The sequence below is a fragment of the Rhea pennata genome, chromosome 14 (genome assembly GCF_028389875.1).
Source record: "Rhea pennata isolate bPtePen1 chromosome 14, bPtePen1.pri, whole genome shotgun sequence".
NCBI lineage: Eukaryota > Metazoa > Chordata > Aves > Rheiformes > Rheidae > Rhea > Rhea pennata.
This window is the reverse complement of record NC_084676.1, coordinates 5,627,438-5,651,935: the sequence shown is the minus strand read 5'-3', so window position 1 is coordinate 5,651,935 and position 24,498 is coordinate 5,627,438. Positions and strand designations below refer to the sequence as shown.

The following is a 24,498-nucleotide window of genomic DNA, read 5'->3' as shown; positions in this document are numbered from 1 at the left end:
TTTTCACAGGGGAGATTTTTCCTGATATGGTTAAATGAGTGTCTCCTCTATGTGTGTACGTGAACATTTGTGTTAATGGTGAGTTTTTAAAGCTAACTTTTAGCTTAAAATGTAGAGGAAACCGTGCGGTCATACTCTTAGGAATTGTTTCTATAGGTCTGTTGGTAATAGTTGTAGTTTACTCGTCTTGAAGGGTGTGGCATGAATCATAATTTGCAGAGCAATTCCTGTGCTTAAGTACTGCTTTGTCTCTTTAAGGGACAGTTGCTTTACACCTAGATGGATTATTGTTCTATGTTCTCCACTGCTCCAGGATCATCTTGACCTGGTTTGCTGATGCTTACTGGCAGGCAGCCAAAAATAGTCCTGTTCTTACTTAGTAGTGCTGAGTTTGCATAGATATTAAAGGGGCCATGTCCTCCTCTAATTCTTTAAGGAAGAATTTAAGCCATCTTTATGCAGCTGAATTCGATCCTATCTGGATAAGATTTGAGCCTTGACAGGCAAATTGCTCTCACATCAAAGCAGTGAAGTAATGTTTTCAGAACTGTTCTAGGCACTGAGTAAAAGCAAGGCAGCTGCAACAGGACTGTTTTAGGGCAAAGAACATGAAAGACTGGTGATGCTCTGCTACTTGCCTAAGGTATATCTTGCAAGTGATGCTTCTGTTAGAGCAAAGAGCCTGATAACATTGCTGTTGGAGTCAGGAACATAAATAGCTATGTAACTCAGTAATAAAAGTGGAGTTTATAATGTGAAAATATGCCAAGCAGGCAGTCCTCCTGAAACTACTGTGCAGAGACCTCAGTCAGCAATTAGCCCGGTGTTAGTAGGAGGTAAATCAGGGAGCAGCATACAAACTATGTGCATGTAAAAACAAGCCTCCTGTGCTTCCCTTGCCCCCTTCCAAGTACATTTCCAGACTAATAACTCTTGGTTTTATGTTGGATAGATTATGGAGTTTAAATGAGTTCAGTGATGTCATCCTGGAGCTGTCTATTTTCTCAGTCTTTCCCTTCTAACATCATGTGTTTATTGTCAGGCTGTTTTTTCTTTTCCAAGCTAGAAATGGAACATGCTGCTAAAATATGGCAGCGTCCACTGCTTTTCAAAGAGTTGGGATATTGTCTAACTGCTGTAGATCCTGTGCTAAGTGAAAACTTGCAGTGCTTACTGAAGTCAGATTGCAGCATGAACCACAAGTAGTTCCTCTTTAGAGGCCTCCGAATGGTCAGCCCAGTGCGCACTCTGCTGCCACTGATTGAATTCTGAGTGCGTTTTGTCTTTACCATCTATATGGTAATGAGTATGTTCCTGGACATTGATGTGGAACGGTTATTCAACATGTTTCTTGTTGCCAAAATTTCAGAGTATTTTCTTTCTTCCAGGAGCTACTGGATCCTTGCTGTAGAAGCTGTGCCACTGTATTATGGAGGAAAGTCTGTCCTGCAGACCTCTTTATCTTGAGGCATCTTGCCAATGCAAACTGCTGCCACCTACACTCTATAGACAGCCTTTCAAAGAAGTAGAAGTGCAGCCTACAAGAACAGAGAGAAACTTTCCAGTTTCTAATCTCCCAAATATGTCAAGAAACTAGTTGAACTACTCAGGCTGCGTGTTTGGTAGACAATTCATCCCTTATTGTGAAGAGTCCCCTTACTCCAAAGCAGTCTTACTGTTCTGAGTAAGGAGAGAGATCTGACTTGATCTTAGTTGATTTATTCAGGCTAGACAGGTGACAAACTGTTTCTAATCCTAGAAGACTGAAAACAAACTTAAACAACCTCCAGCCTATAAAGTTGAAATTTATGTAGATAAATTCCAGCTGCTGAATGCTTTTATTTTGGTATTGTTGCACTTTTCACATCAAGTTGTACCTTATTTGTATTTCATTTCTACTTAATATATTCTGGAAAGCATGCAGGGTGTAATGACTGGCAGGCAAGTTAATGTTGTAAGAAGCCTTAACTCCCATTTCCTGACTTTTTAACCTTGAACTATCTCAGGAATTTTGCATTGAGTGATTAAGAAGGTATGACTGACCTCTTGCCTCTCCCCTGCTAGCAGAGTGAGTTTAACCTCAGTGAATGATCTAATATCTGTAAGTGGTTTTTGATAGTCTTTTCCTTACAAATAGCTTAGTTCTTTGCTTCCAAAGGCAAACTGATCTGTCCTGAAAAGAAACACATGGGCAAATACTGTCACTTTGTACAAAGCAGAGCTTGTAAACAGAGAAGTCTTTAAAAATAGATAGAAAAAGCAAGCAGCTCTTAAATGTTAATGATGGGTACTAGACACCATCATTGCAGCTGGTGAGGTGTTAAATTGTGTGCTATGTGACTCAGTGTTTCTGTGAATCTGTGTGAGTTTAAGTAATAGGAATGTGTTTGCTTCGGTGTATCTTTTTCCCTTACAAAGGTGTAAAAAATAGTAAAGTTCTATATTTTTTTCCAAAAGTTTGTAACAAAGGAAAAGTGCTTAGGTTTAGCCAGTTGAATTCTTCTATATCAAGGTTTGGAATGCTTGAAGTACAGGCTGTTGCTTGGTTTCAGACATTCGGGGTATCACCTGATTGCTTTGTGTAGCATCTACTTGGGCAGCCTGTGACAGTGATTTCTGTGCAAAAAGAAATTTGAGAATTACCTATTTGTGCAAGAGAAGTGTTAAAGGCAGAAGGCTCTAAAATGACAATTACATACAATTAAAGATCATCTTTATGAGTTGCCTTGAGTTATTCTCATGTCTTTGCCAGAGAGCAGTAGAGAACTCCAATCCCATGGCTGAGAGTTCTTGGGAGCTGGTAAAACTGTTTAAAATGAAAATAGTTGAGCAGATGAGCTCCAGTGCTCGTCTTATCTGGAGGTGGCCCAGTGCATGGAAGCTCTGGGGCTGCTGGAAGGAGATGCAAGATGGAAGAAATCTCTCTGGGAGGCTGAGGTGATGTTCAGTCACCAGAGCACCAGAGAAAACCAGTTCCACAGAGAAAATGGCTCTGCAGTTTAGGTTGCTTGGGTTGCTCTTTTGTTTTTTAGTGTTTCTTTACAGTTAAAACCCATAAATCTCTACTGATTTACGGATTGTAATTTAAGCACATTTATTTTGTGTAGAGCAACAACTTTAAAATAAGCTGGTTTTGTCAGGCTTAACACCATTCTTACAGTAAGGGGTTAATTCTTTTCCAGTCTACCCTTCATCCCAGCAAGAACAGGACCGGACTGCAATGCCTTACACATTGACAGCCACTGAAGTGACATCTCTTTTGGTCAACTAGAATTTTAGGGTGGCTGTTCCTATGTGTGGATCTTAAAGTGATATCTGGCTTCTAAATCTTCAAAATGTGTTGTCAAATTCCTTGGGGTATAGTTAAGGAGCTCTTAAATTTCATGGTTGCTTCTTAAAGGTGTCCGTTAGCTGGGATGCGCTTTCCTATTCATAGTTTGTATCTGCTTGTGATGCTTTTGAATTACTCCTACTCTAGGTGAATTTACATTAGTAATTGTTATGTTGGCCCTGCTTCCCTATAGGCTGTCACTAAAAGCTGTGTAAGTTGTCGGGGCGGGGGTGGTTAGGGATCTCATCTATATAGCATTTTGTCTCCTGACACCAATTCTAAAATCTTTAGAAGGATAAAATGCATTGCTGGACTTGTGACTTGGCTATCATTCATTCTCTTAAGGTTCAGTGATACTCCATTTCCCCAAGATGGCTACCAAAAATGACCTGAGTACTTTAAAACCTTGTGAGAAGGATACCTTTTCCCTTAGAAGGGATATTTTGATTAAATGATCTAGAGCTCAGAATTCCCCTTGGAGTGGGGAGGGTCTCCCTCTTTAAACTCCATTGCGATTGCTGAATTTGGTATGATTGAGGATGGCGTAAGGCCCCAGCCCTGCCTGGCATGTCACTTCTGTGGAAACTGGTTGTCAGCGAGGAGCTGTTGCTTGCCGTCTTCTCCCAAGACTGCAGCTGGAGTGAGACTCCAGGAAGCCTTTGGCAGCACGTGGGAGCATAGCATCTGGGTGGGGAAAGTTTTGTTGATGGTATGTAAGCAAGGGGCTCTTGGCTGCCACTCCTCCAGCCTCCAAAGGTAATTTATCTATGCTAAGAAGAAGTTCTGAGGAGAAGTTAAGTTACTATAGAGACAAACAGCTTCAGTGTTTTTGAGGACTGGTTCAGTCCTCAAAGATTGAGTAATAAATGTGTAGGAGTCTACTTCATAAAAGCTTTTGTAAAGAGCAGATTGCTACAGTCCTAGAGAACTATCTTCTGAAAAAAGTGATAGTTTTTTTTATGCCAAAGTCTAAAATTGCTATCTCAGGCAATTCTCTGTTCTCATCTATGCAGCACATCCCATCACAGCAGAAGCAATAAGTTTTAGTGGAGTGAGACACAAAGAAATGTATGTGAAAACTTAAAAATTGAAGTAGAAGCCATTAGAAATAAAATTTCACTCCAAACTTCTCCTTTAAGATGCTGGGTTCAAAAACTATTCTGTTAGTAAGAAGAATGGTATGAGTGGAAATACTTGCCAGAACTTGCCAAATGTTATCTTGTTTGACTTGCCCATGAAATCTGTATGCCTCATACTCTCACTGAGTGTAGGAAGAAAGGAAGAGTAGTGAACAGTTGTTAAAGCTGTTAAGTTCTGGTGGCTAATCCTGTAGCTGCAAGAGCTACCTTGAGTACCTGTGTGAGTCAGGTTTTACTGTTGTTCATTATGCAGTGAGCTGTTGCTATCAGTAAACCATAGGAAATCCCCTAGTCTGTAGTTTTACCCGCACAGACAGTCATGATGGAGTTTGTGTAAGGTCCTGTGGTCTGTGCTGAACAGATTAAAATAAGGCTCTGATGGTGAGAACAGCTTTACTGTTCTTTCAAGGTTCGAGAAGCCTTGCAACCATAGGAATTAGGTGGCTTAAAGTACAGTGTAGAAACCTGATGATCCATTGTTGACTTATAAATTCTTAACTTCTTTGTGACCTAAGCATGCTGTTTGCATTAAAAAAAAAAATGTGTATACATATACCCACACATGCATGCATGCACACACACAGACAGAGCCATAAGCCTAATTGAAGAATTGCCTGCGGTTTTGGGTGAATTGCTGTAGGCCAGCAACTGGGAATAAAATCCAGTAATTGCAGAAATAATATTGCATGTTAGTTTCTTTAAGAAGTCCAGAATTGATTGCTTTGTCACTGTAGAATTAACTTCAAATTTGTAAATGACACGGTTCACCCATTTACTGCTTCAGTCAGGAACCTTTGTGATGTTACAGCCATGTTTCACAAACCTTCTGTCAATCAAAAACTTGTTATACAAGATTATTTGCCTTCAGTTTCCTATCTAATGAGGTTTTTTGATTGATAACAGTGGAGTTAAAGATACAGAAAGGCTTTCTGAATCTTTGGAGAAGAAGTTTCAATTTAATGACCTTTGTTCATGATAACGTTGGCTTCCAGTTTTATCTATAAAGAAAGCTGCAGGTAATTGATGTAAAATAATCACAAAAAAATAAACTCCCCTCTCATATTAAAAATGACATAACTTACTAAGCTAAGGCTAGGACCTAACTTCCTGCTGTGGGAGAAGGAATGGAAAAGCATTTGATGTACAAATACTGCATGGCTGTCAGGGCCAAATCCTTCACAAAGGTGGAAGATGTTTCAGGGCATTTAAGTGGTTAGGGAGATTAATTTCGGAAACTGCCCTTACTTGACTTGCTGTGTGTTGAGCGTTAAACTAGAAAAAAATCTTTTGAGATTAGGAGTCTCCCCTTGTCCTAAAGTCTGATACTAGTTTCCAGTTCTTATTAAACAATTACACTTAATTGGAATTACACTCAATTTGAATTCACTGGATGAAACTCAAGGAAAAAATAACAGCATTAGAGATTCTATTGGTTATAACAAATAACCAAAACAAAAGACGATGGAAAGTTATAAAACTAAGTTGATGTGTACTGTGTTCCAGAGTGACCGTGATTGAAACTTAGTTAATGAATACCTTTGCCTCTGAGTAAGGGATAAGGCAACCACAGGTAAGATGAACACAAGATACAGATGGGCCAATACACAAGATGAACATGTGGATTGTTTTTGGTGAACCAGAAGGCCAAAGTTAGGCTATGATTTACAAGTGCCTTCCCTAGCTGAGGGGTTTTGTACTCTGTGGGATCCTGGCAGTGATTATTAAGTTGGAAACCTGGTGATCATTGACAAGCTTCTGTCTCTGAGCAGGTACCTTAGAGTGTAGTGTGGGTTGGATGAGAATGGATAAGGCTGATCCATAACTGCTTTGGAGTCCAAAGTCTAAGTAGGAATAGTAAAGGTGACAGTCTTAAAATACTGTCTCATCCTTAGCTTTATTTGGCTCCTGAATTACAAACTGACGTTGTATATGCTTTTCAAGCAGTTTCTCTGTCCCAGGCGTGACTAACTGCAACTTGACCTGCTGGCTGCAGTTGTATAAAACTGAGCTATGGTAGCTTGAAGACTGTAGCCCTCAAGGCAGAGTAGAGGAGTCACAGGTGAGCTCAGGAGCTGGTGTGTTAGCCTTGTACAAGTGCTACTCTTCCACTTTCCTTGCCACTTGGTGTTTCAAAGCATCTCCTACCAGGCTCTCCAATGTCACTTAACCTTTCTGGAAAGTAAAAATGATTCTAGGGAAGAGACTTTCATAGCCCTGCTTAGACTTTGGGTGGAAAGGGTGTGTGTAGTCAGGTCTGAAGTGGAGCAGCGCAGTCTGGAGAGATTTTTGGCAGTTCTTGGCATTTGCATGTTCTGGAATATTTTTAGGAAGCTGGAATAATGTCTGGTAATAGATGTAGTTAGGCTATGCTGTATTTTCTTGATTAAAGATGGACCATTTTATGTATAGTACTGTTTTTTGGAAGAAAAAGCAGAATAATCGTGTCTAAATTTCAAGGTTGATAGTGTGTTGACTGACTTACACTCGATTGCTTATAGCAGAGAATAAGTTGCACGTATTGCTTGTCTTTTAATTATGAGTATGGGACTATGCCTGGGATTTCATTTTGGAATAATGGTTCCAACTTCTTGATGTTGAGAAAATGTTACACCTAGGGTATTTGTCATCTTCCTCTCTTTAGGTATCTTCAGTGACAATTTTCTTAAGACACTTTGTGCTGCAGTTTGACCCAAAGCCATATTTTTCTTTTCCTTGTTTAAAACTTAATTGCTTTATCTTGGAAGACCTAAACATGTATGTGGCTGTGAAAGGAAATGTCAGTGCCACTGATTCTCAGGTTCTTATGAAAGACAGTCGCTTCATACTCTTGCTCATTCTGATCATGCCCTATGTTTTGTTCAGTCTCATGAGGCTGACCTTCAGTGGTGCACTCAAGAAATAGCTGGCAGGATTTGAAGCTTTGGAATATTAATTTCTTCATATAACCGTAGATGGCAACTTAACATTCCTGTTCTTCCATATTATGCTTATTCAATTAATCTGAGAAAATGAAGACTTAACTCACTTGGTAATTATTTTTTGACATCAAGAAGTCTTAAAAGTGAAACTTCTTTTTGGTGGCTGGATATGCAAAAAAAAGATTGTTCTGGTTAGGTATGATGAATAAGTATTGTCTTTGACTTTTTTTCTGTTTGGATAGGCCATCTGTAATTGCAGCATTTTTCAAGCACAGTTTCCATTAACTGAAAAGCCTTATTTACAATGAGCACAGGACTGGTAGTTCAGCATACTGAAGGTTTGAGTAATGAGATTTTTATATAAAACATACTTGTGTTTGTGTATATATATATATCTGCATTGCACAAGTTTTGTAAACTGTGATAATGCTGTGAGGTGTAAAACTACTGAATGACATTAGCTTTCTTTGAAAGTATTTCTAAGACTCTGATCCAAAGACACTAGATAAAGATGAGGATGCTCAATACCTTTCTCACAGAGGGCTTTATCTAAAAAAGCAAAAGGAAATGGAAAAGGTAGCTTTCAACCCAGCACAAAGACTCTTTAATGCAGACAGTTGTTATATGCCATTGCATTTTCTCAGTTCCAACAAGTACTTTTTCTCCTTTTAATATCAGCCTGGTGCCTATCTGTCTTTTATGCAGCGTTTTCAGCAATGTTTTTACATATACTTTTTTAGAGGAGTTAAGAGGAGACCTTATGGATAGTCTTCAAGGAATTCCACATATGGACTTAAACTTCTGGCTTATTTTTCTTTCCTCCACATAGTTCATTCTTTTGACTGTGGAAATCAGAAGTCATGTAAATTAGGATTTTCTGAACTTTCAAATATGTTGCTTGCTTTTGAAAACTGGATGAATATTTCTGGAGGTTTCCCTAACCAAGTTGTGCAAGGTATGCATAAATCACTTTGTAGATTCCTTTCCTTGGAGTATACAACAGTGGGTGAAAAGTGATTCTTCTAGACAGTTACTACTTTGAGTCTGGCTGCAATGAGGAGTTATTTATATAATGTCATGATTTGACTATGAGTTGATGAGTTGTCCAAGGCTGCACGAAACTTTGTAAACTGCAGATGAGATGTTTTACAATAAATAATTCTGCAGATATATCTTGGTATTAAATTTTTGAGTGCAGAAACTGTCTGGTTTTGTGTAGAAATAATGCACCGATAATTGAATCATTAATTGCTATGAGGAAGGAACTTCCTTTTACTTGTTTAATCCATTTTGCCACATTGTGAGGATGCTTAATTTCGAACTTCTTTTGGAAAATTGGGCTTTCTCAGTCTTCATAAAAAATAATGCCTAAAATCATTATCTTAAGAGGGGAATAAAAACATTTTTTCCTTTTTTGGATTTATTTTTTAATCTGGCTGTATGAGAGCTTGCATGTCTTGTATCTGTCTTTGTAACATTGCCTCTTTGAATTATGCCGTTTGTTCCCACAGCAGCAAGGGAAAGGAGTTTATAAGAATAAGTAATTTGGGGAAATAGCTAAATGTACATATGTTGTCCATAACTAAATAGAATATTTTATTAAATCAAAAACTAATTACTTCTGGCTGAATGACACTTTTCTCTGTTAAGGAATACTCTGTAGAAGTGGGATGGTTGCAAACATTCATTCAGCCAGGGAGGACAGCACTGATCTGTTCTTGGGGGTAGGTGTTCTGAAGATATGATTTTTAAGGCTATTGAAGTTATTGCCTGTGTTTAAGCTCTAGTAATTGCCTGTATGTCTCCCAGAAGGACTAGATGGCTTCTATCATTGCAAGAGCAGACTGAGCCTGCCTTGCATCCTTCTCCTTTTTCCTCAAAACTCCAGCTGGAAGAATCGAATGGATGTAGTTCATGCACTGCATTTTATATATATATATATATATATATATATATATATATATGTAAATATATATATGTATGTATATATATATAAATATATATGTATGTATATTATTTTTTTTATATATAAAAGAGCATCTTTAGTTGCATGGACCTTGCATCCTGTTGAGTCTCTTCCCTTGGCATGTCTAGAAGAAACTCAACTACCTCTAGCAAAAGCTAAAGTCTGGATGAAAAACGAGTAGATATTTTTATAGTTTGGTGTTACTTGTGACCAGTCAGGTAGGCTTTATGATGCTATTCATTAATGAAAGTATGAAAGTCATCCCAAATTCTGATACTGACGTCATAGCTCAACGCTGTTTCAAAAATATATATATTTTAGTGCTTTATATTGCTGCAGGAAACTGCTCGGTGTGTGGTGCAAACTAAGCTGCTACGGTTCCTCAGTGAACCTTAATATACTTTGTAAGTATTGATTTAAGGACTGCCCCATACTGAGGGATATATGCTTGGATCACTTGCCAAAATTGTTTTGAGCACTGTAGCCTGGAGATGAGGAATACCTGGTTTCTTAGTTTAATCAGTCTGTCTGGCTGAATGAAAGTTGGTGCAGAAGGGTAGAGACGGTGTAAAAGCGGGATGAAATTACACTTCTATTGACAATGTTCCCTGAAATATGGAAGTAGTAAAATAATCATAAAATCAATTCACAGCAATATTTTATGACTGTTACTAATCAAGTAATACACTGGAGAAGACCACTTGGATTTTGTATGGCCTGGATGGCACATGGCACCCTTGTTGATTTTAAATATATTTTATAAATCACTTAATCTTTATTTTTTCCTTCTTTTCCTTGGTCCAAACAACATCTGAAAAGCATTAAGTTTAGGCTTTGTCATGGGTGAGAAGTATAAAACATTTTTGCACTGATTCTTAGAGAAAATGTTGGGACATGGAACAACAAACTAAATCAGGCTCATCAGGGAAATCAAATAATTACTACAACACAGATGTTCCCAGAAATTACCATGAAGTATCATCCTGCTAGTTTCCCAGATATGTGTGAAGTTAAAGAGCAGCTCTTAGGGCTTTTAAAAATCAGCTTAATTCTTAAAATTTACATGAAAATAAGTAGTGTGGCGGAGATGAGGGTGTTTTAACAAATCAATGACTGTCCAGAAGACTCGGATTTTTTTCTAAATTTGTGTGCTCTTAATAGAGCTGAAGGAGCAGGTTCCCTCGGAAGGAATCGTTGCTATTTAGAAATGCTGCCTTGGATTGCTGCTGTTAAAAAGGGGAGTTGTGTTGTCTTTAACATCTTGGCAAGTCTCTCCTGGCATGCCCAGGGAGCCTGCTTGTGCAGTCGGAGTTGGTGGCAGGCGTGCGTGCGAGCTGCTGCGGGCTGGGGGGGAGGAAGGCCAGCTCGCTCACTTGTTACAGCTTGATTGAGGAGACCAGCAGAGCTGATACCTTGGTACTTTAAAATGGGACTTACGGGCCTTCCAGAGTCATCTTGCCCTGGAAAGGTGTGGGAGCCCCGTGACACGAGGTGCAGGGAGAAGAGCAAGGTGCCCTATCCTATCAGCCCTGGCATGCTGGTCCCGTGGGGCAGCTGTGGGGGGCTTGAGGCTGATGGGTTGCACCCCCTGAAGGGCACCTTGGGAAGGTCTCTACCTACCTCCACTGGAGGTGGGGGACAGAGCAGCGAGCAGTGTTCAAATACTTTGATAGTCTGATGGATATCTTTAGATGTACTGACAGATTTTTCACTAGATGACCAGCGTTTGCTCTTGCTCTGTGGTGCTGTGCTGCCGTGAGCGTTGGGCTTTTGTGCTGTCTTCACACTGGGGGCTAGCCCTGAAGAGTGGTGTGTGTGTGTGTGTGGCTGTCCCATTGCTGCGCTTAGCCCTGGAGAGCTGAGCTCCCTGGCTGGGCTCCCCCTGCGTGGGGCTATGGGCAGCTGCTGCAGGGCAAGTTGCACTCCCCTTTCTTGCACCTTGCTGTCCCAGGCATGTCTGTGCTCCGTTAGGGCTTGGAAGCACCTCTTCCGCAGCTCAGTGTTGTTCCCTTCTTTTTCCATACCTGTGACACTAACACCTGGACTGCTAGAATTCAGTAAAAACAGATGAGGTGAAAGCAGTCATCCTGGTGCTGATGTGAAAATCACCAACATGTTTGTAGCAGAGTTCTTTCATCTGTGTTACCTCATGAGATGCTTTTATCTGACTGTGCTTTATGTTTTTATCTTTGTGCATCTTTAACTTGATCAACTCACTGAGCAACGTATTTAAGAGTATGTCTGGGTACTGTTGGGCTGGGAAACTGGATAATGTGACTCACAGACAAAACCGTAGGGTAAGATACCAACCTGAAGTGTTGAGACTGTGTTTTATTTCTGGAAAGGTGTACTTTCTGCAGAAACATGCTGAAGAGGCACAATCTAGATTAAGAAGAGCAAAAATAAAAGTAATAAACCCTTCAGTAAAACTTTGCTGATATTAAAAGAACCTTTTTTGGCAGTCATGCTTCGAAGTTCTGAAGTTATTTTTGCAGTATAGAACTTAAATTTAGTTTTAACATTTTGAGACAACAGCAATTCAAGCACTGCTTCAGGTAGCAAAGGCAATAGTTTTAAAGTGAAATGCAAGAGCAAATAAGAGTAGAGGCTTTTTATTGGGCTTCTGTAACTCTTATAGGAGCGTTCTCACATCAGTCTTACTGTGTCTTGAATTTCCAAATCATTCTTTAGGAATTACATTGATCATTTTATGTATTGATTTTTACCTCTTATGGTTGGAACCTTTTCCTAAAATGCTCTTTTACACTGCTAAATTGTAAGATGTTATGTGGGTCTTTCAATTTGTTCAATGACTCCAGACAGACAGACGGTGTGCTCAAAACTTAGTAAAACTTTCTATCTAGCTGCCAGCCTTGCTGAATTTCTTTGGAGCTGAAATTTATTCTCTTAATGTGGATTGGAAATCTGCTGTCTTAACCCTCTTGTTATGCTCCTTCAGCATGCCACTTGTACCTAGAGGACTTTGGTACAGCTCCGTGGCTGCTCCTAGTATGTGCAGTGTAAGTGCCGGACAGATGCTGCAATGCTTTCTTACATGCTCTGTGCTTTTAGCCCAAGGGGCTCTTCTGGTAAGCCCAGGTCATGGGCCTCCATCCAGATATGCCATGCAAGTGCTTTGGGGTTGTCTGGATGCATGGGCCTGTGGGATCTTCTGCTTTTGGCAGTGGAGTGCACTAACATCTCTATAGCCTTAATTGTGCCTCCCAACAGTAATGCATTTGATTGCTGTGTTTGTTAATGTGAACTGAATCTGGTTATTTTTGACAGCAGAAGGGAAGGAAGGAGCATGGTTTCAGTAACTAAAATCTGAGGTGTACTCAAGGTGTGCATACTCTAAGCTTTCTAGTCGCAGAAGCTTTTAAAATATTGCTCAGATATGGTCTGCAATAGAAAAAAAATACTTAGAGCAGTATTGTTGAAATACTTCTCCTTTTGGACTGAGTTGGTTACACATTTTTGCGGTACTGAGAAAGTAATGTAGATTGTCATTAATGAAACAGAACATATTGCAATGCAAATGACTGGAGTTGCATGACAAGTGGTCCCATAGTCCTCAGCATTTACTATTGATTGTGCAGTCTTAATTATTCATGCTATGCAAATTGCATTTCTCATCTTGCTCCTTCTTGCTCTACATATTTTTGATACAGGACTTGCCTGCAAACACTCTTGTTCTTTCAGCTGAGAGACTACAATTGTTTCTGGCAAAGTTCTTAATGTTCTTTTGTTGAGCGAGTACTGGCTGAGCCAGGCAAGGCTTGGGAATTCTGTCAGAAAGAATTCATCTTGTTGTAATTTTACACGAAGAAAGGGAACAGTTTGTGGTCTATTACTAAATAAGAATAAAAACTTTAAACTTCTGGCCTTCGTTGTTTTTATACTGAGTCTCTTGTGATACTTGTTTTCTAGTCAGTTATTTGGATGTGACATGTTTGAGTGTGTTTATTCATCCTAACTATCATTTTGTGTTTCAGGTATACTAAACCACTGACCTTTGCAGACTGCATTAGTGATGAATTGCCATTAGGATGGGAAGAAGCTTATGACCCTCAGGTTGGAGTGTATTACATAGACCACAACACCAGTAAGTGACACACAATTGTATTTTATAGAGTGATTATTTTGTGCCCATGTTAAAAATGAACTGAATGCAAAACCACCAAATGGCTAAGCAATGTGCTTCAGAGTAGATGATGATGACATTTGCAGTTTGTGGAATCAAATTTTGTGCAGATTCTTCTCTATCATAGGAGTTTCTTCCCTCTATAAAACAGGAATTGAGATTTTTTTTTTCTTTTTGCTGCCTTCAAATCAGCAGTCATGTTCAAGCTGATGCCATGGACACCTCAAAGATCTGGCTTTCTGCTGAAGAATCTGACTAGGTAGCAGTGACTTGGAGTTTGTTCTCAGCCTGGAATTTGTTCTTGTGGCAAGATCATCAAAAAGAGTGCAAAGGTCTTGTGTTGATCTTTTGACAGGGACAAACTGAGAGACTGCACATATTGTTAGTAGAGTGCCTTGAGCTTCAAGAGTTCACTCTGCGTTTTACTAGAGAGGAAGCTCTCAAGCAGGCTTGGTATGTTTTGAATGGTGTCTGAGCAGTAGAAGACTTAAGTTTGTTGGGCTTGTGTGGCATTTTCATTCTATGTCCTCAAACTAAGCTGCTGCTTATCTTTATTAGACTGTTTGGTAGACCAGAGGTTCTATGCATTACAAGCCAATTTGAATTATATATGAGAAAATTCAAACTCAATGTATTACAGAAGTTGTTAGGAAATGTGTATAGTATTGTGCTAGAACAGATCCCCTGAAAGAGAAGCCATAAAAAAATAGACTGTACATAACTTAATATTAAAGCTGTTTTCCGGCTGTATAACTTTATATTATGCAGAGGCAGGTCTGCTTGAGCATAACTACTGCTGTGCGGTGTAGATGCTCTAGAGAACAATGATATAACACAACCGGCAATAGGCTGTTATTTGTAGGTTTCTTTCCTCCTGATATGAAGTGATATTTCAGTGTACTAATGAAAAGACAAATATTGTAGGACAATAGCCTCAAAAGATTTTTTGAATGTTTGTTCAAAAATAGTTTGCACTTGTTCTCAGGTCAGTTAACCTGTATGTCTGTAACATTCTTTTTTTTTTCAAGCTCAAATGGTTTTGAGATCACTTATGCCTGAGTGAATAGGACTGAATTAGAATATGGAAGTGGATGGCAACTGTTCTAACTTCTACTCTGATCGTGAGGTGGAAGAAAAAAGATATTCAAAAAGAAATATTAATGACTTCAGTTCTCTCTAGAGAATGGCTCCTACTGCTGTCCAGAAGTTCACAGCAGAGCCATGCTCAGGCCCTGTCAGAATTAGCTTCTTGTAATTAATGCAGAGAGAAGTTATCTTAAAAGAAGACACTGCTGTGTAAGATGCTAGGATCTGGGATGCTTCTACCAGAGTGCTGAAGGCTGAGGGCAGCCTGGTGGCAGAAGTATTCCAGTTTAGTGGCTCTTTAGGGCTCTGCTGTTTTAGGCAGCAGTGCTGGATTAACAGGCTTCTGCCACTTCAGTTTTACCTGCATAGTCATTTTGGAGAAGCTTGCTTGTTGCCTGTCTCTTCTAAGCACAATATCTCTGGAGCTAGGTTCATTTTAGCCTGGCTCTGTTCCCTCCTCTAGTGCAGGCAGTGATATCTCACTGTTGCAGTAGGCACAAAAGCCTCAGCAGCTCCTGCGGGAACTAGTATTGCCCCCCTTCACTTTCTGAAGTGAAAATTATTTCCACCTCTGACCACAGGAGAACTTGGTTCAAGTAAGATAGAGAGGACTTTTCAAAGGGAGATTTTTCATTGTCCCCTTAGAGCTTTCCATTATGAGCTCAGTTTGAGGTATGGGTATAGTTTTGTCTCGAGTCTTTTGTTTTCCTCTTCAATCCACAAAGGAGGAAGTTGAGTGTTCCTTTACACTGTGGCTGTTCCTAGTCAAAACCAGAGGATTAACTTGGTCTGCTAAGATTTCCCTAAAAATGGATGGCTAGCTTTGGTGCCAGGGAAATGCATCTTGTGGCTGGGACGGGGAATAGACCAGACCCAAGGCCCTCTGTGGATGAGTTGTTGGAGCCCTCCAGAGAGGGGTAGCTAGCAAAAGCTTCAGGATGTAACTGAGGCAAAGACAGATCCAAGCTGTGCATCTGAGCTGACCCCAGTGAAGCCGGTGAGAATACGTGCAGATCTGGTTACAGGCTCGAGGCCTGTGTGATCCTAGGGGCAATTATTCCTGTTACTTGCCATTCAGAAGAACCACAAGCTTCAAGAGCGTACAGTGTCTCAAAGCTTGCTGGCACATGGTAAACAGCAGTTGCTCTTTTAGAAGTTTGGCTTCTTCAGGATGCCAAGTGCCACAATACTTGAGCTAAGATTTTGATTAAAAAGAAAAACAAAATCATGACTCTATTTCCCAAGCCATATTTAGCCCAAGTCGTGATAGAGCAAACCATCTCCACTTACCTTCAGCTAATCAAGAGCTTCATCCTTGGCTTGTGTGAAGGCTTGTGTGAAGGAGCCTCTAGAGAGTGCCCGGAATATTTTTCCTCTCCAAGGTCTATACCAGATCTGTTACGCAGGAAGAAGCTGTCAGCAGAGGGTGTGAAGGGAATGGAGACAGGTTGGTTCTTGCTGCAGACTTGAAGTATTTGAGTCTAATTATCAGAAATGAGCCCAAGGACAGACCTAAATGAAATCTAAGGCCAGCAGCCATTAAAAAAAGGAAGTGAAGAACAGTTCTAACCTTCTCTCTGAGGAAAAATAAATATAATTAAATTGAATTAAGTATGCAGAAAATTCCTAATACAATGTTAATGCATAGCCTTGAGTGTGTTTCAGACTCTGGTGAAAGTTCTTTGGAATTTGGTTTGCACATAGAAGTGATAATTTTCTTGCCAGATGCTGATCTGGCAAGAATGGTAAGACTACGCTCTCCAAACCTGAAACAATCAGCTGTATTTATGACAAGCTCAACATCAAATTTATAACTCACAAGACAATAAATGATACAATAGCCTGTATTTCTGTAGTCTTTTCATTTGACTTTGGAATGTATTTTGCATTTCACAGTAGTTTGGGCAAGCTGAGAGCCCTTGGCCAACATTTTGATAGATTGTGATTGCATGTTTGAAAATCAAAGCTCAACACTGCAATTAAAGGGTTAAGGTTGGTGTTGTGATTACCAAAAGGAGATGAACAAAAAAAAATGGAAATGTGATAGTTTCAGTACGAGGTTACCTAGTCTATCCTGTCCATTAACTTGGCTGCTAAGTATTTGCTTTGTCAGGTGGTGTGTTTGCATTTGGGACACTATTTTCCCTTGATCATGGAGTTGCATGAAAGTTGCTCTGCCTGAGCAGAGTGGGCTATGATTGTATCAGTTTGTGTAGAGTATGGGAAAACTGTATGCAGTCTTGGTCAAGGGGCAGACCAACTAAATATTTTTTTTCTCCTTTCTGTTCCCTTGCCTGCCTTCCCCTTCCCAGAGGAAGTTTGTTTCCATTTACGACCTGCCTTGCCCCAACAGGCGTGGGAATGGGGAAGAACGGGCAGCCACAATGCTCAGGCTTGAACACACCTATGGGGCTCCACCTGTGCAACAGAACGTGATTGAAAAACACCTTTTTTGTCATTCGTTCTTGTCCCTGTTTCCAAGAGTGAGGCAGGCCTAATGAGAATTAGTCCTAATCTCTGATGGGGGGGGGGGGGGGGGAGAAGGGAAGGAGGAAAGAAAAGAAAAAAAACGTAAATGGTGAAAGTGCCTTAAATCTTGGTGGTGTTGTCTTTCCTTAGTGGAGAAATTGTCTTACTGTCCCTTCTCCCCAGTATCATGATGTTAAAGATATAGCAAGTGTTGCTTATGTCATCTTTGGATCAAGTTTGAATCTGGATTAGAGTGGTGTATTTCTTCAGGAGTGAAGAAGTTAATCTGTCACTGTGTGTTTTTTTTGTTTCTTTTTTTTTTTGTGTGGTGGTCATGCAAAGAGCTGTGATATATCAACAATAATGCTGTATTTTTGTGCATGATATCTGTAATATCAAATAAGCAACACTAAAATGAAGATAAATGCCTTAAACTACAGGATGTCTGAAAGATGAAGGATTGAACAACAGGGGAAGGGAGGCAAGATGGCTCTAATTGGGGCAGAGCTTGCAGGACAAACCTCTCCTTGGATTTCTTGTGTATCTACAGAGCACCAGTGAATCACTAGTTATTTTCCACTGGTGAAATCAATGCCTTCATATTTGTGTTAACCTTCTTAGTTTTTGTCTTTTGGTTTTTACTTGCATGGGTTTGATGGTGTCTGAGCTGTATCTCAGCTCTGCTAATGCTGATGTTCATGATGAGAAAATGGACTCTTACAGTCTTCTGGCAGCTTGTGAGTATACCGGAGGGGTTTCTTGGAGGTGGAGGGGACATCTCCAGGTAGTTCACAATTTTCCATTCTTGTTCAGCTATAGTGTGAAGGGAGTTGTCCCATCTGGGACAACTGGGTGATGTTTTTTTCCAAAAAATGGAATTTAGGGGACAGTAATGGATAGGAGCCTGATAAAAGGGGTTGACAGACTGAGTTGATATGCTGTTTCTTTCTGACTTTTTGCTCCTGTTGAAGTGAGACTAAGTAGCTGTTTTTTCTTAAGTTATTTTGAGGCTGCTTTTTTCGGGTCTAGGCTTAGTTTTAGTATCTATAGCAGCTGAAATGTTGCTTATACTCACAGGGTCTATAAAACTTTTGCTGAAAAGTTTGCACAACTGGTCTGCTAGCTGTTAGTCTCTTAAAAGGTAGTGGTTGTTTTGCTAAATTACGTTACTTTTACTCTATTGTTCAGGCTTTGCTACCTAACTTGAAATGCCATGTGTTCCTGGATGTCTTAAGCTGCTGTGAAAAACATGTTATTGGAGTCTTCTGTTAGTTTTCTCATCAGCATGATCACGGGCAGCTTGTGAAAATTGAATATCTGTCTGTTGGGTAAAATTCTTTATTTCAAGTTCTCTTCCTGGGATTATTGTCAAAACATTCACTTTCTAAATCGGTTGTGTTCCAGTGTTAGTCTAGTGCCTGACTTGCTTAAGATTTGTTCATGCCTTCCAACATGACAGTTTTTACTGCATATTTAAAGAGACTCTTCAAAATATGGAAGTTAGATTCCTACTGATAGTTCTAAGCATGTCCTTTTAATTAATTTTTCATTTTGTGGTAACTAGGCAACCTTACTCACGCAGATTAGTTTAGATGGTTTAGAGCAGTTAAAGTCAATGGAATATTGGAACCTGTTCCAAACAAGAATTAGCCTTGAAAGAGAAAGGAAGCATATTTGGACACTTCAAAACTAAGACAAAATAGTAACATTAAATTTACGTAATTAGTATTAGGACTAGCTGCATGTCTGTGATGTTATGCCTTTTTCTTGATTAGGAACCTCAAGCAGTGTATTGGCTGTGTTGGGATAATGGGGGTGAAGGTGATTTAAGCTCATGACCATGTTGCCTGTTACCTCCAAAATATTTTTTCTTAAACTTTACCTCCTGTATTTTGCAATGATTTAATAGTTCAGTACTTTCTTTCAGAGAGGAAAATGTTTACTCCCCTTCTGTGAGGTCCTGTTTATGCAATGCACTTTGAAGTGCTTTCATTAGTCTGTTCTGTGGTCTAATAATTCTGCTTTATTTATATTTACCTATGGAGTCTGAACGAGAAGGTTTTCTCCCCTCTTGCAATTAAAAGCCACTTGACAGTGGTCGGGGGAAGGAGGGGGAAGAGAGGCCGAGTTGGTTATTGCTTTCAGTGTCACACACAGTATAATGCAGTCATGTGGCAGTGATGTTCTCTGAAAGATTTTTATCAGTTAAGTAGTAAAGCTATTTTATTAGTTATGTTATAAACCAGTTACAATAAAGATAAGTCTAACACTCTGTCAAATTTGTAAGACCTATGCATGTATGCATATGCTTGTGCGGATGTTTTAAGAGACAGGACTGGGATGGCTTCAGCGGAAGAGTTGGAGAATTGTACAGTGATTTTGGTGTGTTTTTTCTATGCAGTGACTCAGTGTGGCAGAGTTGGTTAGAATTCATGGTGACTCAGTGGTCACTTCCAAAGCAGAAAGCAAATGTCCTCTTTCTCCTTTCTCCTCTTTGGGGTGTGTGTGTATGCGTGCTGCTTACCTGCGTACTCTTCAGGCTGCAATGCAAGCCTGCTTGTGATTGATCTTGTCTCCTCTTCTGCTTCCTCTTCAAGAAACTACACAGATTGAGGATCCTCGTGTGCAATGGCGACGGGAGCAGGAGCACATGCTGAAAGACTATCTTGTCCTGGCTCAAGAAGCAATTGCTGCACAGAAGGAGATCTATCAAGTGAAACAGCAGAGGCTTGAATTGGCCCAGCAAGAATATCGGCAGCTGCATGATGTTTGGGAGCACAAACTGGGCTCTCAGACCAGTTGTGAGTATTTAATGAACTCTTATCAAATGACTTTCTCATTTGTGATCCAACTAGGACAGTAAAATGCTTGAAGATAGTCCTCTGATAAGGCACTGGGGTATGTTATGCCATGTCAAGTACTCTCCGTATTTGCTCAGGTTGTCTCAAAAGCCGCTGTTTAGCACACGTTTGGTAAAGGGTAGCTAATACAAAATGTTGTTATGGTTGGCTCAGATGCTGAAGTGAGTGCACAGTTTTTTGGCCTGGGCTCCAACAGATGTGAAAAAACCAAGTTCTGAGTTATTTTTCTTGATGCCCCTGCCCAAAGTATAAAAATAAGGCAAGAAGGCAATCTTAACTGTCTTGTGAAGACTGCTTTCCTAAAACCCAGGGTCCTTGGCAATGGTTTGGTGCTTGATGTTTATAGCAGCAGTGATTCTCGACATTCTTCTTGCTGTATGCATCTGAGCGCAGGCTATATCTCCTAAGCATCTCCCCAGTCTTTTGTGAAGACAGGAGTTAGGCTTGAGCAAAAAAATCTTTTCTCTTAAGAAACTGCCTAGTAGCTAACAGCTGTCTTTCTGATGAGCAGCTGAATTTGATACTTGATCCTCCAGTTCAATAAAGCTGATCTTACAATCTGTTCAGCTACCCTTTTAATGTTTTCCTTCTCTTCATTTTGCTTTTCCCTGAAGTTCTTGGGTTCTTGTGTTCAGCTTGCGCTCATTCTACACGCTGCTCTGCTTCAGTCTGGTCATCTAGTCTGTTTTCAGCTGGTGCCATCCTAGATTCCATGGTTAAGTCATTTCTTGAGATTTCCATAAAATTGTGGTTGCTAGCCTTAACTGCCATTTCTTATGTCTTATTAAGGAAACCAATGCTAATCTCTGAGTGTTCCCAGGCCTCTTTGGGTTTCAGCATCCCAAGTAGCTGAGTGACTGCCTTGGGAAGCAAACAGTCAATATTTTATGCCATATACAAGCTAACATTGGTGGAGTGTCTCTCTGTATTAAGAAAATTATTTTATGTTCCCTATTCTGTGTCATGGCATGAAGCCCCAGTACTTCTTGCTTCAAAAGCTGCTGCAGAAAAGTTTACAGAAGGATCAGTTTCCTCTGTATTAGTTAGCATCCAGAAAAATGACCAGAGAATGATACATTTCATACAAGTCTTCAAGAAGATTTTTCTTAATCCTTACTATTGTAAGCTTTCTGTTCTCAGTAGCCATGTCAGTGGACCAATCTCTTACTCGTACTGAACTGTATTTTGTGTTGGTGAACTCCACAGGCTAATCATGTGCCTGGTGCTTAAGAAGAAAAAAATAGTTTTCTGTTATTGAAGGATAGTTTTATTGAATACTGTCCAGCCATTCATCCCTGAAGCAAACATTCTGGTCTCCTCAAGAAGCACACTCTTAGTATGTTAAAGCAGTACGTTAAGAACATTGTAAACATGAATTAAATTGGCATGATGCTGTCTCTCTTAAAAATACAACCAGAGAGAACCAGAAAAGCTTTTCAGTGTTTATAGGGCATAAACTGATGGCTGCAAGGATCAAAATAACTTTCTTGCCTACAGCTACCTCTAACAGTATTGCACATTGTGACCTTCTTTGCCTTCTGAAGCATAAGAATTTTAGCCAGTGCTGAGGAAAGAATGGTGCTCTTAATGGGACATTGATCTAATCCAATGTGACATATTGGGTGGTTGGTCATGTCCTCAAGGCTATGACAAGGCTTGTGTTGCATTTTTTCAATTTCTTATTCCTTGCTTTTTCTTGTTTCTAAACATTCAATGGATTGTTTACTCAACAAGAAAGCCTTCATGCTAAGTCTGCCCCTTCAGTTCCGTAAATGCCTTTAGGAATGCAGGAGGCCATGCTGATCTGAATGGATTGAATGTATTTGGGAGTCCACAGAGTCAAGTATTTTAACTGGAGGCAAATCAAGGCTTAGATATATGGACACGCTCTAATGTTAGTGTATGCTTTTTGCAGAATACTTGACTGCACTTGCCTTTCCCTGCCTTTAAGGAGGTGGGAAGAGATTCTGGAAATGGGGAAAAAGGCCTGCATCAGCCCTGTCAAGAAATGGGTGTGCAGGAGTGGCGGGAGGCCTTGTTTCATGGTGACACCATTAGAAGAATAGGGGGAGGAAGGTAAGGCTGCTAACCTTAGTGTTTTATTTGTTCCAGTGCTCTCTGGCTCATCATCCAGTTCTAAGTATGACCCGGAGATTCTCAAAGCAGAGATTGCCACTACAAAATCCAGGGTAAGAAGTATAAGCTGGAGCTCTACTTCCCACAAGTAATCTTCAGATATTTCCAAGCCTCATGACAAATATTAAAAGGAGATACCAAAGCAGTTGAAAGAGCTAATATTGCCATTCTTAATCTAGGAGATAATTTATCAGAATTCTCAATAGTTGCTGCCTAAGAGTTTGGGGGGTTGTGTTTTGTTTTTTTTGTTGGTTTTTTTTCCATATAGACATTGCACTTCCTTGGGAGCTGATAGTACATTTGTCTCCACGGATACGCTGTGGGGTATTTAACTGTGTTCTGACTCTTTGGTGTACTGCAGCAGTGGAGAGCTAAGAGCTCTCTCCAGAGACTGGCAGCTGTTTTGTCATGAGCTCACTGTAGATTGTTAGCGGTGGCGGTGTGCACTCTCATGCAGAGCTCAGTTTGGGAAGAAGAAAGGACTAAAGTAAAGTAGGTCGATCTGGCCTCTGCAGAGGAATATAAAACAGCAAGCTGTAGGGCCAGTGGATTTACAAATGTATTATCATCCTGCTGTTATTCATGCAGTGGGGCCTTTTAACTCAGTATCTCGGAGGATGGCCTCTACCACTGCAGTGCAACTCCTGTTCTGATACTTAGCACTTCAGTTTTGTCTGTGAAATTTTTAAATATTAACGAGTAAAATCAACGGGGTTTATTCATGTCTGTCTCTTTGAATTCTTCTCAGCTTTTCTGCTTGTGAGGTGGGAACTTCTCTTGAGTACCTGATTAGATGGTATAATATCTGGGCACTGGATAAATCCCTGACCAGTAATAATGCCCTGAACTGATGCAGATGCGGTCAGGGCTGCTAGCTGCTGCTGAGATGAACGGGTTTCCTAGACAGCTTCAGTGTACTGCCTGCTAAGTACATCTTGAGTTGAATGGGTAGTGCTGCACCTAAATATTTGTACAAAATATCATTCTAAAAATGTAACATTTTGCTACAGGTTAATAAGCTCAAGAGAGAAGTAGCTCACATGAAACAAGAACTCCAGTACAAAGAGCATGGATTCCAAACGCTCAAGAAGTAAGTTTGCTCCGAAGAACTTATTTTTCGTGTAAAATACCTCTGGCTTGTCTTGCATCTACATTCATATATAACGGTCTAATAACTGAAGCAAGCTGAAGTGTGCTGCTGCTGATATCCTTAGGCATATGCAACCTTAAAAGCAATATACAGATGGGGAGTTAATTCTCTCAAATCTATGTCTGAATATGGTTGGCCACTTTGGAACTGACTTAATGGCAAAAAGATTTTGAGCCAAGATCACGTCACTTAAATGGCATTCTGTGTTACTTGTTATTGCTCAATACTTGATGGCACAGTACAGTCTGCACTGATTCTGAGTCGTCATTGTTTTAGGGCACAGAGGAAAAATTTGGGGTGGAGGAGCAGGAGAGGAAGAGTTTCAGGTACTTACCTGTGTATGAGTACACAGCTGACATGTTTTAAGTAATATCACTGGTTAATCTCTTACCAATTTTTATAAGCACCAACTTCAGTAGAATTCCTTTGAGAAGAGGGAAGGATGAGGTGACTCGTAATTGGATTGTGAAAGAAATACATCCATGTGTATGAGGCCTGTGCCTGGTTTCAAAGATATGACTTAATATAAGGTGATTTTCAAAGACGGCTAATTTGATCTTTCATGGGTTAGAAGCAAAGTAACTGGCAGCGATTTATCCAAACAGTGTTTGGGGGTTTTGTGTTTGTCCTTTTCTTCCCCTCGCAGAATATGTAAGGAGTCAGAGATGGTATGGCTAACTTTGGAGTTGTGAAGCTTAATGTGCTTCTGAGTGGAGTGACTTAGAAGGAGCAAGAACCCAGACCATTACTGCTTGTCTTATCTGTTATACCTTATGAATGTTTTTGTTTTTGAAAAATGAATGGCAAAAGATGTGTGCATTTAGGATATTTGGATCATATGAAATGTTAACTTACCATATTTTTTCAACTTTTGTGTAGAATTGACATGAAAATGTCCGATACTCAAGGTGGCTACAAACTTGATGAGGCACAAGCCATTTTAAGTGAAATGAAAGCTATCAAGAAGGCCATCACTTCAGGGGAGAAGGAGAAGCAAGACCTCATTCAGGTACTGAAGCAGCATAACTTTGTAATATTTTATGTGCCTTACAGTCAATTTGTGAGATTAAAATACTGAAGTAGTTTAAGTTCAGAAGTGTAACCTAGATTTGTTATTAATGTAATAGCTACATATTGTGATTGAACTACAGTCTTTTTATTCCTCAGATCATGGAAATAAATACAAAATACAATGAGAGATAAGTAATAACAGTGAGAATTTGCTCACATTCTTAATGACTGAGAATGAACCAGTGTGTCTGTACTGTTGTCAAAGAGCAGATCTGAAGAAGCCATGG

General features: G+C 39.9%; 1 protein-coding gene across 2 annotated transcripts in view; it reads left to right on the top strand.

Annotated features, from left to right (window-relative positions):
- WWC1 (WW and C2 domain containing 1) overlaps positions 1-24,498 on the top strand; it is an 81,511-nt gene that overhangs the window by 22,559 nt on the left and 34,454 nt on the right. For both annotated transcript variants that reach the window (XM_062587517.1, XM_062587518.1), the window contains exons 2-6: positions 13,350-13,459; positions 19,651-19,854; positions 22,027-22,103; positions 23,061-23,140; positions 24,080-24,209. In XM_062587517.1, coding sequence (XP_062443501.1) covers positions 13,350-13,459; positions 19,651-19,854; positions 22,027-22,103; positions 23,061-23,140; positions 24,080-24,209 — 601 coding nt within the window. The remainder of the gene's footprint in view (positions 1-13,349; positions 13,460-19,650; positions 19,855-22,026; positions 22,104-23,060; positions 23,141-24,079; positions 24,210-24,498) is intronic.